Source organism: Syngnathus acus, chromosome 14 (assembly GCF_901709675.1).
Source record: "Syngnathus acus chromosome 14, fSynAcu1.2, whole genome shotgun sequence".
In the NCBI taxonomy this organism is placed as follows: domain Eukaryota; kingdom Metazoa; phylum Chordata; class Actinopteri; order Syngnathiformes; family Syngnathidae; genus Syngnathus; species Syngnathus acus.
Genome location: NC_051099.1, coordinates 1096149 through 1109989, shown reverse-complemented (window position 1 = coordinate 1109989; position 13841 = coordinate 1096149). Strand labels below are relative to the sequence as shown.

At 42.0% G+C, this 13841-nt stretch overlaps 4 protein-coding genes across 4 annotated transcripts; all 4 read right to left on the bottom strand.

The window, feature by feature from the left end:
- Window positions 1–11: 11 nt before the first annotated feature.
- Window positions 12–1775, bottom strand: fgl1b (fibrinogen like 1B). The gene is made up of 9 exons (XM_037269965.1): window positions 1655–1775; window positions 1525–1581; window positions 1257–1461; window positions 1036–1195; window positions 873–970; window positions 717–805; window positions 524–649; window positions 397–461; window positions 12–323 (listed from the first exon to the last, which is right to left on the bottom strand). Exons 1-9 carry the CDS (start codon window positions 1658–1660, stop codon window positions 143–145), a joined length of 987 nt encoding a protein of 328 aa, XP_037125860.1. The 5' UTR covers window positions 1661–1775; the 3' UTR covers window positions 12–142.
- A 408-nt stretch (window positions 1776–2183) lies between these two features.
- LOC119133880 (transcription factor 7-like 1-D) lies at window positions 2184–4921 on the bottom strand. Its single transcript, XM_037270075.1, has 7 exons — window positions 4754–4921; window positions 4095–4172; window positions 3939–3997; window positions 3590–3740; window positions 3376–3483; window positions 3257–3293; window positions 2184–3131 (listed from the first exon to the last, which is right to left on the bottom strand). Exons 1-7 carry the CDS (start codon window positions 4919–4921, stop codon window positions 2581–2583), a joined length of 1152 nt encoding a protein of 383 aa, XP_037125970.1. The 3' UTR covers window positions 2184–2580.
- Window positions 4922–5612: 691 nt separating this feature from the next.
- On the bottom strand, window positions 5613–9814 carry acer3 (alkaline ceramidase 3). Its single transcript, XM_037269941.1, has 11 exons — window positions 9586–9814; window positions 8372–8482; window positions 8228–8280; window positions 8040–8092; window positions 7878–7959; window positions 7777–7812; window positions 7520–7578; window positions 7330–7431; window positions 7135–7239; window positions 7009–7054; window positions 5613–6859 (listed from the first exon to the last, which is right to left on the bottom strand). The coding sequence occupies exons 1-11, from the start codon at window positions 9686–9688 to the stop codon at window positions 6806–6808; spliced, it is 804 nt and encodes a 267-aa protein (XP_037125836.1). The 5' UTR covers window positions 9689–9814; the 3' UTR covers window positions 5613–6805.
- A 305-nt stretch (window positions 9815–10119) lies between these two features.
- Window positions 10120–12896, bottom strand: LOC119133672 (serpin H1-like). The gene is made up of 5 exons (XM_037269730.1): window positions 12697–12896; window positions 11433–12037; window positions 11078–11176; window positions 10738–10970; window positions 10120–10655 (listed from the first exon to the last, which is right to left on the bottom strand). The coding sequence occupies exons 2-5, from the start codon at window positions 12025–12027 to the stop codon at window positions 10353–10355; spliced, it is 1230 nt and encodes a 409-aa protein (XP_037125625.1). The 5' UTR covers window positions 12028–12037; window positions 12697–12896; the 3' UTR covers window positions 10120–10352.
- Window positions 12897–13841: the final 945 nt, after the last annotated feature.

Sequence of the window (13841 nt, the reverse complement as noted above, 5' to 3'; positions counted from 1 at the left end):
TCCACACAAAACCTGCAATAAATTGAGGCCATTTATTTTTATCATGGGTTATATCGCTTACATTGCTGGTATCGCTTGCCTATTTGTAATGTTGATACGTTACTGTCAAAGAGTAATGACATATATGATGTGGGCGGCAGATTTAACCTTCCCCGCCACCGCTGCCCATGGCGTCCAAGAAAAGCAGAGGACGAACCTTCATGGCGGTGTGTCGAAGGGAGTACCAAAGGCCCCTCCACGTGCCCCACACGATGCCGTTATCAAACTGGCCCTTGTACTCCCCTTTGCGGTAGAATTTTCCATTCAAGTTGGCAAAATGGCATCTGTTGGCAGAAAGGAGAAATAAAGCATCAGCATATTATCTCCAGATACGACGTAGTGTTCTCGAAGTCTCACCTGTTGTACCACCAACCTGCGTTGTTCTCCTGAGCACAACTGCCTTGAGTGTAACGGTCATTGTCCTGTCCATGACATCATCTTTAAAAAGGATATTTCACACAAGTGTGAGCAGTCAACTACTAACCTGATCCCTAGTGCTGAACTGCATGCTGCTGAGACCCGCGGACCAGCGCTCCACCATCCCCCCACCGCCTGCTAGAGCATCTCCAGCTTTTCCGCTGTACGTCTTGTACCGTAGCCGGTAGCGATCCTATTGGAAAATCATCTATATGACTCGAAAAGATGCAATCATGAAAGAGGAGAATCGCGATACCAACAGCTTCATTGCTGATGCGGAAGTTCTCATAATACGCATGACTTCGCTGTCCCGCCCAGTCCATTAAGTCTATCTTCACCAGATTCCGACCTTGGGACACAAATACGTAGTCAGTGTAAATAAATCGACAGAATGTAATTGTCAAATTCTTGCTTACCGTCCGACAGCAGGGAATAGATGTGCTCATTTCCTAACCAGAACTCGTCATTCCACAGCTTGAAGTCGCCAAAGCCATCTCTGTAATCCACCCAGTCTCTTTGAAGAGACACACATATATGAACAAGATGATGCTATCAAATCATCAATCATCAATAGAACACCTGTCAAAGTCCACTTTTCCATTCCGCCTTCTCTGGAACACTGTCCATCCTCCTCCGTCGTCCATGTCGCAATAGACCAAAACTGGCTCTTGGTCAATTTTAGGTCTGATGCGGTAAAACCCACTGCTTGGTCTTATTCTGTCAAACAGCTCAGAGCAATCTAAAAGCATAACAAAAGAGAATGATTACAAATATCCGATGACATATCGGACTGGTTGTACCTCGGTCGTGGACCATCAGGCTTCCAGCTGGCGGAAGAGGCGTCGTCAGGGTCGTGTTTGAGTCCGACGGAGGAGTCGGAGCAGGTGAAATCTGCCGGAAGAATTGGTGCCGCTGCAAGTTTTCCACCTGCCAAGTTCTGATGACAAGTTTGTTTTCCAGTCTCTTTATGCTTCGCTTGAGAGCTGCTACATCTGGACTGCATCCCTTTGAAAGAAAAACGGATTCAAAATCCATCGAGCCACAAGTAGGACCACGTAGATGACTCACCGATGATGAAGTCTTGGTTGGGAAAACCAGGAAAAACATCAACATTGGGAAGGATGTCTAAAATGATAGCAAACATTTCACTTCAATGAAAGATATATTTAACGGCTCGACGTACGCAGTATCTACCGACCTTCATTTTGCAGCGTTCCTTTTGTTGTCTCCGGACTCTGTGTTCTGCAGTCGGAATTGAGTTCAAGATGGGTTGGGTTGGTTCTGCATGGTCCGCATTAGAGGAAAAACATTGCCAAAGGTTTTTCTTCCCCTCTGTCAAGCATTCCATCTTTCAGGAAGAGTAGCTGAGGTCATCCTTTTAATTCCGGGAATGACTTTGAGCATTGATTTCATTATTTGTGTGGTGGTGCACGTGAAAAACGTACGTACAGCAATAGAGACGATTCCATTTTCTCAGTCCTGAACGACGCTTTTTAAATAATGCCCGAGTGTGGAATCAGGTAGACCGATATATTGTTTTATTGTCATTGTGCAGAGTAGAGGTACATAGCCAATGAAATGCAGCTAGCACCTAATCAGAAGTGTAAAAATAAATTTTAGACTGCAACATAAGTGATGCATCATGTTATGTACAATGATGTTATGTACAATGAAACAACCAAGTTACAATATACAAGTCATATATTATTTAGTATGTAAACATATTTACAGTGTCAATTAGTTGAAGAGGTTAAATCTGTGCAACATATATAAATAGCGCAAATACCACGTGGATAAAAGTGAGTGCCATGTTGGGAAGTTGAACAAGATTCCAGCATGGATGTTCTTCCTGAGCTTAAAAGTTGAAGCTGGACCTCATCTCTCAAGAGTCTTTCAGTTTGCTTTGTGTGCATTTCCATGTGGAACTTAATGGCATCTTAGAAGAAAATAAAGTGCTGTGGCATGTCCATAATTAAAAACAACAAAAAAAAACCCAGTCAACTGAGGATTCATTAAAAATGGTGATTACGACGCACACGCAGTAAGTCTGTTGTGCAGTTTCTAGATTCTCTTTTTGTCTTGGCTCCATCCTCCGTCCGTCCGTCCGTCCGTCCCGCCTGAGCCTCAACAGCCTCCGGTATCAGCAGCAGTGATTCCTAAACCCTCAAAGACGCAATGAAGCCTGTCTGTGCCTAACTGCGCGGTGGTGGAGGGCTTATTCTGAAAACGCTCGAGTAAGCTTTGGAGCTCTTCCTCTAGATTCAGTGCGGCGGCAGACTGCTCAGTCTGTGTGGTGGACGATTCTTCTTCAAATCGCTCCAGTATAACGTGGAGCTCTTCCTCTAAGCTCTGAGGCTCCGACGAATTCACAGTTAATGATCTGCCCTGTTTGTCATGGGGTAGGGGCATGTAATTGACGCCGCTCAGAAGCTGTGAGAATTCCATCCCGGATGAAGTTGGAGCGGCTGGAGGCATGAAGTTATGCACAAAAGTAGGAAGGCTGGCTTTAGCCTGCTGCTGCTGCTGCTGCTGTTGCTGCTGCTGCTGCTGCTGCTGCAAACATGCAAGGTTGCTCACAGACTGGGATTCTGCCAGTGTAGGGTATCGTTCAGGCCCCATCATGCCCGTCTGGACCGGAGCCACGCACATCCTGGTGGGCTGCGGAGCTTCTGGATCTTGATGGGAAAAAAAAAAAACATTCGGATTAATATCAGTCCACAACAAGTTGTGTGATCTGCTTGAATTTCAAAACTATCTTGACTATCAATTTGTGTCATGCAAAGAAAAAAACTACCTGTACCGGTACCATTGCCCCTCATCCTCTTCCTCTTTTTGCCCTACAGGATAAAAAAAAAAAATCATAAATCAGCAAATATGAACAATATATCCCAATCAATGAACAAAATATTGGACACACACATAGTTGTCACACATGGACCAGTTGGGATACAACTGGGCGTGACGTCTCCTCTCAACATCTGCTTCTTCGTAGTATTTGGCCTGGTCTTGCTGCGGTAGTGAATTCCACTGTGCACACATAGCAACAACTTGGAAATGTGGCTATTTGATGATCTGATTTGATGCATTTTGGTGAATTGAATCTTTATATTTGGGGTCTCCGGAGCACACTCACCATTTCTCCCAGGATGACATTTACTGACGCGCTGTCTTTCTTATCCAGTTTTCCCATGAGAGCTTTGCGATGCTTCCTTGCAAACACCATGAAGGCATTTGGTGGTTTCTTTATGTACTGGTGGTGCTCCACCTCATCGTCGGCATCTCTCCTATTAACCAAGCGAGACGGTTCGTTTTGATCCCAAATAAAAATAGAGACATTTGACATCACCAGACAAAAACAAGAGCTGCAGTGCTTTCATCCAAGTTTGATGATTTGAACTATGGCACGAATGAAACATTCCATTTGGATTGCAAGGGGAACATTGTTGCAGGTTCAAATCTGAACAGGAGTGTTTGACACTTACATAAAGACACCTGGAGTGAGATTGGGGTTCCCTGGCATCATCATTGTTGTGCCTCCCATCTGAAAAAGAAAACAAAGCAAAAAAGGAGCAATAAAAAACTGTCGCAGTAAAAAAAAAAAAAAAAAAAAAATGTCCGGTGGCCAAGTCAGGTTTTACCATTTGTGGAGGAGCGGCAGCAAAACTAACTGATGTCGGTGGAACAAAGTTTTGCACGGGCCACCAATATGGCACCTGCTGTGGAAAAGGCATACAGGCCATATTACGGCATTGCCAAAACACATCACATATACCAGCAGTGAGCACATTTAGTATTTCATGATCTAGCTCATTTTCTATCCGCCCATAAAAATACATGAAAAGATGCATTTGAGTTGTTTGGCCACAAATTGGATTGCACTATGCCTAAAATGCCTAGAGAGCAAATGGACTTTTTTTTCTGCAACAAAACCTGCAGCCAAGACTTGAAAACTCATCTATAGACTTGTAAAAAGTGACATAAGTAAGATTTCAACTAAATTGTGAGAAGGCACATCAAAAATGTGAAAAGTTCACAATAGGGAGAAAGGGAAATTATATTCAACATTTTTATGCAAATTTGCTGTAAGGTCTTCTTTGGGTAACACTCCAAGAACTAAATGTGATGCATGATCCAAGATGGTGACCTAATATTTCATTGTGAACTCTTGGATATCATTCCATTTGAGCTCTGTTGGAAGTAAGCGATATCACATGCAAATTGCATCACCATGTAAGCATGTCAACAAACGTGGAAGAGCCTCCTCAAACAGCATCTCATAAACGGTTTGCATGCTTACCTGGCCATGACTGTAATATCCTGCAGCACTGTTCATGTACATGACTGGCTGAGGTCCGTTGAACATGTCCGGAGCAGCGAGGGTGGGACCTTGCTCCGCGAAGCGAGGTAAGGCCTGGTAATTGAACCGCACGTCTCTCGGATCACAACTTGGCCACATTTGATCCATTTTGTCACATAGTTTGCAGCGAGCAATGCGGGAGCAGCACCAAAATGGCAAGATTGCACATCTCAAACTCAGGTGACTTGAGTGACGCGTGAGGAACACGCACAGATGGGATGACGGATTTCACACAGTTTTGTAAGCGATAACATCAACTTTCACATAAATAAAACGTCTTCCGTGACACGTCTTACTACACACACGTTTAAACGCTACAACATCACGTCATGCAATTATGACGTCCCACGTGTCAAGCGTCAGGATTTGCGATGCGCGGAGGGCCTCGCTGAATTTCGCAGTGCCATTGGAAAATGCATTCATGAATTCATCAGAATTATACAGAGATTTCAAAAAAAAATTAAATAAAAATACAACACTGATAAGTAGTACTTTGGGGGTAAAATTTGGATTTAGGAAACAAAGGAATTTTAAATAAGGTGCAGGAACAATTACAATACAATAATATAACAAGATTAAAATGATAGCGAATAGCCTAAAATACAAATGCATGCAGTATCTCAATCAATAAACAAACAAACGAATACATTTTAAAAAATAAATTTGGGACATTATCAAGGATTATGTTCATGGCTCAAAACTAAGGATGTGTAGGTATAAAACGTCAGGCTGTTCCAGAGAGAGAACTGATTTTTTTTCTTTTCTTTTTTTGTTCACGTTTCTTAAGACCAGACAATAATCGGTGAGATATTTTCTCTTTTATTTACCAACAAAGAGCGGACAACATTGAATACTGGCACAAAAAGTGAGGAAGCAGAATTTGTTTTTCTGGTCAACATCAGCATTACATGATCAGTAGTAGAACACACCACACAAAGCGAGGTACAGATGACCGAGGAATTATTTTGATACGCACAAACAAGGCAGTGTGGGTTAACCTGCACACCCACGTAATAAGGCACCCAATTTTCTAACCGTATCCAACTTGCTATCATTCCAGTCAAGATTATAGGCACAAACTGAATATTTGTCTTCCATTGTGCTCATGTTTGCAAGTGTGTTCATACGAGTCAGCGGCTCCCTGTGCAACAGTAATGTCACGTCTAAAAACATAAAATAGCCTTAAAAGGATGTTGAGCAATGGAGTCATACCAAATTGACTTCAAAGCCCGGGTTGCAATTTTCTTTCCATGGTCACTTTCACAGTCAAAACTGAAACGTTTGGGTAAAACTAATAAGGCCTCTTTTCATGGTGCAATGAATGTTCCATTTATATTCTATTGGTCTTTTCAAAAAGTTTGAACTTGGTGTTGATCTTGTTTGTTAGCTCTCTAGGTATTTGTGATACTTTATAGCTGGACCAAGATTAAACTCTTAATTCCCCTTTTAATTGAAAAAGCAACTATGGCAATGAAAATGTTACTGTTATGAACATAAAAAAACAGTAGTGTTTTTAAGAAAGTCAAAGTCTGCCATTAAATGAGACGATTCTGTAACCCAGAGCGACAATATCACATTGCTCTACGTTCAAAATGACACGACAACACTGTTTGAACTGGTACTCTCCCTTCACTTGTTTTGCCAAACCTCAGATTCAATATTTTTGCATTTTTGAACATCCGTAACCCTAACACATTTTCCCATTTCACTTTATATTATGTTTGCATTTGCTGTATAATTAATTTAAAAAATATATACAAACATTAAGGCTAAGCTAATAAATTATGTTTTAAAAGAAAAAACAAATGTTTAATTTCCAATCAAACTCAGTGCTAAACTGTAATCAGTTAATTGGCCACAGTGCAGAGCCATGGTGGAAGGGTCCACACTGCTCCCTAGCGATGGATGGGTTGAGCTCCCAGCAAGTAGACGGCGACACCGGCTGGCTGGTCCTTAAGTTAATAGCCACTATTTCTCAAGCGTCCCTTCATATCAGCTTGTCCTTTGTGGTTCAACATGAAGAGTGGGCCAAACTCCACATAAAAACTAAATAAAGGGGACATTTGCAAATGAATCAATTTTTCAATTGTTGTTAACATTGAAAATACAGCAAACTGTCATATAAGTGAAGTATTAAAGATGACAAGAAAATGCAATCAAAACTTGGGGGCCTTTGCCTATAATAATCAACATACCTTTACTTTTGGTCTGTACTTGAGGTAGGTTGTTCTGATTTGCAAACTGAAAATAAGGGGGAAAAAAAACACGTGAATGAGCTTGGACATGTTTCATCACAGCAGTAATGTGAGCGAGGCGTGTACCTGAGAAGTATGTGCAGATACGAGCCCAAGCCTGTGAAGATGTGCCACCAGGCATGGAACTGTGTCACCACTCCGACACCAGGGGGCAGTCTTTGTCTACTGGCTCTACCATGCAGTAAGCAACAAGACAGTCATATGACCATTTGGAAAATAACTGGAGTGCAATTAGAGCCACGATACATTAGAAACAGTCACCTTAAGGAGTCACAGAAAATATTGTCAATGTTCCACAGAAGAAAGCCTAACAGAAATATACCCAAGGAGGTGTAACACAAAGGCCGTAACCATGGGTACACCCTGCAAATGAGACAAAAGGCAAATTGTTATTTTCGTAATATTAACGAGACGAGATTTCCAATGCAAATAATCGACTCGGCCAACTTACCATGTAACAATGAAGACCGATCGCAACACCAGACACGCGACTAAAGCGCCGTACATGACCTGAAAAAGACAAGTCATTCTGAAAAGCAGCTCTATTCATTGGTAGCTCTGCTCATTTGAAGATAGAAGCTTTGGCGTCTATCGCCGTCAATGGCAGGGAATGAGTTTTCCATGTTTATTTAAGAAGTACAAGAAAGTGAAGGCACACTGAGCCCCAAAAGCAAACAAGCAAGATCACAGAGCGGAAGACAAACTCACTTGGTGAAACACTGGTTCCTTCCACTGTAAATAGACCTGCAACAAAAAATCCATTTGGGAAAAATGCAACAAGAGCCAACAAAGTGATAATAAATACTCACCACAGTTACTGTGACGCTGAAGATGAATAATAACGCAACAGGAAACCAGCTAATGCTGTTCCCTTGTTTGAAGCACTCGTATCTAGAAAATAATAGATGCAATGTTCTTATGTGTCCACTGTATTGGGAATCTTTAAAAGCCTGAAAGCTGGAGCCACTTACAGACAGTAGACAAAGACACACGTGCTGTAAATCATTGGCAACTCGTCCAGCAGCTGCAAATGGCAGTCAACAAAGCATGCATTGTGTTATCGACGTAGAATTTGATTTTTTTTCCTCAAATAAATGAATAGTTGCCTCAGTGCACGATTTATATTGTGCAACGCTGACCATCACTTTGACTTGCTTACCTGCATTTCATAGAGCAGTGTCATGTGGAAGCACCAGGAACCAACACCGACAGCTGAGTGGCACAAGGAAAAAGTCACTGGAGCCTTTACGCAACCTTACGATGACTTGAGCATCTTTTTAAAACAGTCATGAAAAGGACTGACCTGCAAGTCCAAGGAAAGAGAAGATGTAGCACAACTCAAGGCCATGGCGAAATGTCTGGATGGCCCCGCAAATGGGAGGAAGAATCATAATCAGGTTGCTTACAGTGTTCCCTGCGCAGGCAAGCAAACCAGTGCATCAAGATTGTGAAGATGGTGACAGTTCAAGGACTGCTTTGACGTATGACAAAATCTTGCTAGCTATCTGAGGAAAACTTCCACAACTCTATTATTGTCTTTGTATGCTAAATCAATCAATAACTTTGGACTAGACTGATTTATTACAAGTGCAGTGGAGATCTAAAAAAAAAAAAAAAATCATGTTTCTACCTGGGTGCGGTGATGTGCAAACAAGACCTTATCAGTTTGAAAAGCAGAACACCTCGAGTGTTTTCTCAACTGACACATTCTACTTAGAACTGCAGGTGACTGATCTGATAGACTTTGGTTAGTGACTAAATACATGTATTATCTGTATCATACAATTACTTGGTTACTTTGCAATGAACCATGTAGAAGAATGGCACACATTTGATTCAAGACAAAGATTTGGAGTATATTCTTTATCGCTTTTAAAACATCGCTGCATTCCAGGTAGTCATTGTTACCTGAATGACCGTTACCATGCTGAAGCACAATCCCTGTGTCATCTGTATAAACAAAAGCTCCAACTGACAGAAAGGGGCGGGGGGGTGAACAAAACGTGGCTTTTGGGATTTTATTTTATTTTTTTAATCCAATTTTGGGTACCATTACTATACTTGCACAGTTTGATTAGGGAGGTAGTTATTTGTATTATTCTAGATGCGTAGTTGGGCACTAAGTGGTTGCATAATTGCCAATGGTGCATCTAATAAAGTGGCCAAGTATAGTCAACAATGGCTTGTTCAAAATGGGCTGTTATCACGAAGAACATCCGAGCCAGCTCAGATCCTGCTGCTATTGTTTCTTGAGAAACCTGTTTTTGCTTTTTGCTTTCTTTGTGTCATGGTCGCGGCGGAACACCAGCCTGCACGTTTACGAATGAGCGGAAATGACATGGGGAATATTAATGCAGCAGAAATGCACCTTTTTTGCGTGGGACGGACATATTGTAGTCGCCGACTCTGGTGGTATGTTCAATGTCGTGTGAATATCAAGCTTGCATCGCATTTCGATGACAAATAAAAAAAAAACACATGCATTGTGTTGACGCATGAACCTATTGTGTTACTCACAGAATTCGGCGATGTAGTATGAGACGACATAATTCTCTTCGCACCAGTCGAGCGTGGAAGTGGGCCGCCCCCAGTATCCGTGCCTGTCCAACGAGGGAGCCATGATGGGAGCGGAGGAGTTGGTGCGGGCGGCCACTAACGGATTTGGAGTCCCATCCCCGTTGCGCGAACGCGGCCTATGACAGCTGGAGATGGGAAGCAGTTCAGCACATTGGGGCGTGTGACGTCATTGCTCCACGTCCCTCTAGTGTCATTTGACGTGTACTGCTCGCCAGTGCTATGCATACTGTACACTAGAGGTCGCCAAATATTTTCTTTCTCATTCAGATTGAAAATTTGCCTAGGGGACATTGTGGAAAAAAAAGATCTTATTCAAATTCCAGCATTCCACAAACCCGCCCAATGAAGAACAATGAAAAACCTTGGATGAATACCTCTTGGTCATATTTGAAACTGAAATGTCAAGACAAACAACGAAGCTTCATCACCTTTTCAAAATTCAAACTGTATTTGACAAACCGTATTAGACTGGCACACCGAGACAGCCTTTTTTATTTTATTCAAGTAAATTGTATTCAAAGTCATTTGACAACGTTGCACCAATGATACCGTCTTAAAGGATGCTCTGAATAAAGACACTCCTTTTCAAATGCTTGTGGAATGGTATCAGTGTGTGACAGGAATGTACTTAACTAACTAACTATCTCTCACACACACATGCACACGCGCACACTCACACACGTAAATAAAGACAAGTCGGCATGTGGTTATAATTCATCCCTCATCTTTTCTCCCTTTGGCCTGACCATCCTGCCAATAAACAAGATGGAGTTGGTCTTCTTGTCCTTGACCAAGAAGATGAAAGGATGGTCGACATAAAAAAGTTTGGGGGACTTCAGCTTGTCAGAGCTAAATATGCTCGTGTCCATCTCATTTCCTTCCGTGGACAGTTCCATGGTGGCTGCATGGAAGACGCTGGACAGGTAGAGGTCCTTTTTCCCAGAGATGTTGGACAAGTCTGCTTTGGATTTGTTCACTGCCTCTGTCAGGCCCAACTTGTCAAGATGTTTCTAAGGACGAATGGACAGATACGTAGATCATGCAGGATGAACTATTTCAAATGTATTTGTTAAGTTGCTGATAATTACGTACCTGCAAGTTGTGACTGACTTCCATGCTCACTTTGGGCATTGACAAAGCCACTGGTGTCTGCTGCAGCTTACTCAGCCAACTATCCAGCTGCTTCTTGTTCAACATTTTCTCAACTCTCTCCAGACTTTCCACTTGATGTGGCATGATGAACACCCCACTAGACTTCTTATGAGCCAGCGGCATGTTCAGAATCAACACATTATTGGTCGCGTCGTCGTAGAAGTCGTAAAAGCCTGGTAAAACAAATGATAACATTGTGGTGAATCCAAATAAAACAATATTTTGATTTCAAATCCAGACATTTCATAAGATGCTGTTGAATTCTACACTGCCGAACTACCTGTGCGGTGCATCATCTCTATTGAAACAGTGTGGCTATGGGAGGCCATGAATCCACGCTTGTCAACCATCTTGGGATGGAACTGCTCATCCCAGTGAGCTTTAAAAAAAAAAAAGTAAATTCTAATATCCGTTAAACCATCCATCCTTCCGCTTTTCTGACGTTGGGTCACGGGGGCATAGCGTCCATCAAATAACAGAAAGAAAAAAAATAGTTTCGCTATTTCATTTGTTTTGATGAGGTAACCTGCATCCCAAAGTCAGCTCGGTTGGTTCCAGCGCACCCGTGACCCAAGTGAGAAGAAGCTGCATAGAAGATAAATGGATCAAATACTATGATCAATATTTCTACTTACGTTTGAAAAACATAGCGTCGATGATCATGGCACCATCAGTCTGTTCTACAACCTTTGTGACTTCAGGCACTTTGCCATCAGTGGACTTAGCAGCCCATTCATTGATGGCATTCAAAGCACTTTTCTTATCTTTGAAGTTGATTTTGGAGTTGTCACAATTGTAATGTTTTTTGCTGCTTTTCACAAAGGCATCCACAAATTTAACAGTGTTGGGTCCATACAGACGCTTGCTCATCTTCCAGGTGACGTTACGTGCCTCGGGGTCGCTCACCTCGCTCAGGAGCTCGGCCAAGCCGGAATGCAGCCGCTCGTCTGTCACTTTGGCTGCATTCAGAACACTTTTGACTTGAGAAGCAGTCGAGGCTTTTCCTCCAAGGGCCACCAGACCCAATGAGGAGGCCACCACCACAGGAGAAATAAGGATGTTTTCCACATTTTTCTCCTTTGCCATTTCTTGGTAAAGACTGAAGGCTAAGTTGGCGCTGTTGTCAGCCAACGTGGTGGCGGCTTTACTCAGGACTTTGTCGGCGGATTCGGCCGTGGCGGCCGATGCTGCTGTGGCCAGGAGGGCCAGCGCTACCAAATGTATCCACATGGTGAAAAGTCTAGAAGTGAGAAGACATGAAGAAGAAAGGGGAAAATGAAAGGATAAAAGGCCAAATAGCTCGAACTGTATAATATCGGAAAAATCCAATTTTATTGAATGCACAAAATTGTGTTCATCTTTAGGAATATACAAGAAAAGCACAATTATGGCCTGCGCTCCAGCAAATGCTCGTTTTTCCTCTGAGATATATTTAGAAAATAATATCTGGGATAGTGGGTTAGACATGCAATTCAAAGATCTCTGGAGAAAAGTATTACATAACAGCCACGTAGACAGCAGCTGGGTGTATCTTAGCCCAAACCCAGGTCAATTTAGGTCTCAGAGCCTTGGGTTAACTATTATTATTATTTTATTTTTTTTTTTTTTTATTAGCTGAGACTATTATAATCAATAATCACATTTCTGGAAAACCATTTTGAAAGTCATACAAAGACTAAATATGTGCAATATGTTTCAATTGTAAGTCAAAGTGATTGACTTTGTCTCTGCTGTGTACTTCAACTCGATTTTCAATGTAGAATAGTTCCCAAATGCCTACAATGGCATCACTAGTGCATATTTCAATCTTAACTTGTGATCTCTTTCCACATGCATGCCTGGGCAATAACACTCCTCACAATACTCGATCCCCTCCCTCTATTTATACTTGTATCTTACCTTATTAGGCCTTTTCAGCAATTCCAATGCTCGCTCCAAATCTCTTTCCAAACACAAGTCGGACTCTTTCGAATGTTTCTTTTCTGAAGTCAAATGTTGATGAAAGAGTTGCAGGATTCCAACTCAGTTTTCAGTGAACAAAAATCCCTGCGCTGGAGTCTTGTTTCCACGATGTCCCGCCCATGTATCCAAGGGCAGGAGGAGAAGAATCCTCCCCGCCCCCCTGCTAGGTCCTAAAGCCCTCAATTGCTGGACTACAAGAGCAGTCAGACACCCTGGATTGTTTTTTGTAGGACCATATATGTTAAAGCAAAACATGAAGTTGACTTTATTCATGGAATGTATTCATTCGTCTCTGAAAAGTACACAAGCCTCTTGAGTATGTATTCTTCCAGCTGGTTCTTCTGGGAATACGAACTTTGGCAAGTGAACATTCTCGTTCCATATTTCCCACTGTGCCCATCCCCCCGACTGCAGGAGTTGTTGTGGATTTTTCAAGCAGGACATGCAGGAAGTTGCAGAAGAAGCGGATGTGTGTCCGGTAGACTGCTACTCTTCTCATGCATCTTATTTATTTGTGTTGAAGTACATCAGGCCTTGCAACTAAATGTGTTTTTAAATCGTTTTCATTGACAAATTGTCCTCCAGATGATCACAGCTTTTCTAGCTGGAAATGATTTGCCAGGCCTTCACTGCAGCCACCTTGTCAGGAGTGTCCCCCAGCTATAGCTTGCATTATTCAGCCCAGATGTGAAGGGCAAAGGTCAAGAGACAGAACTGAAAGTGACAATTCTTTTGCAGTCTTTGCATTTTTAATTTCGGCTTTTATATTTCCAACTGAATTAAACTGGAAGCACACAACAGATTTGAATGAATGACTTTGTTTGAATTCTCCAGGAAGGTAGAAAAGTTTCAAGTGCCCTCTGCTGGCTCGATTAATATTACCACAAGAGGTCCACAAAGAGCAATGAATAAATTGAGTCAAGTTTGCAGTATTAATAATGCAGTTCCACATTATTATCATTCATCAACATCGTTATTATTATGATTATCATCATCATCATGCATGTTTGGGAAATTGTCTCTAATGTTAATGTGAATAATGCCTCATAATTTTCATCTATGGTTTAACTCGCCCTAAATCT

Coding starts and splice junctions, on each gene's coding strand:
- fgl1b (XM_037269965.1), bottom strand. Junction 650..716: donor TCCGCATCAGCAATGAAGCT/GTTGGTATCGCG, acceptor ATTTTCCAATAG/GATCGCTACCGGCTACGGTA. Junction 462..523: donor AGTTCAGCACTAGGGATCAG/GTTAGTAGTTGA, acceptor TGTCATGGACAG/GACAATGACCGTTACACTCA.
- LOC119133880 (XM_037270075.1), bottom strand. CDS start 4,921: ATGGATCAAATGTGGCCAAGTTGTGATCCGAGAGACGTGCGGTTCAAT. Junction 4,173..4,753: donor GATATTACAGTCATGGCCAG/GTAAGCATGCAA, acceptor CCTTTTCCACAG/CAGGTGCCATATTGGTGGCC. Junction 3,741..3,938: donor CTCACTCCAGGTGTCTTTAT/GTAAGTGTCAAA, acceptor CTTGGTTAATAG/GAGAGATGCCGACGATGAGG.
- acer3 (XM_037269941.1), bottom strand. CDS start 9,688: ATGGCTCCCTCGTTGGACAGGCACGGATACTGGGGGCGGCCCACTTCC. Junction 8,281..8,371: donor CTCTTTCCTTGGACTTGCAG/GTCAGTCCTTTT, acceptor TGTGCCACTCAG/CTGTCGGTGTTGGTTCCTGG. Junction 7,960..8,039: donor TGTGTCTTTGTCTACTGTCT/GTAAGTGGCTCC, acceptor ATTATTTTCTAG/ATACGAGTGCTTCAAACAAG.
- LOC119133672 (XM_037269730.1), bottom strand. CDS start 12,027: ATGTGGATACATTTGGTAGCGCTGGCCCTCCTGGCCACAGCAGCATCG. Junction 11,177..11,432: donor CGACGCTATGTTTTTCAAAC/GTAAGTAGAAAT, acceptor TTTTTTTTAAAG/CTCACTGGGATGAGCAGTTC. Junction 10,971..11,077: donor AGAGATGATGCACCGCACAG/GTAGTTCGGCAG, acceptor TTGTTTTACCAG/GCTTTTACGACTTCTACGAC.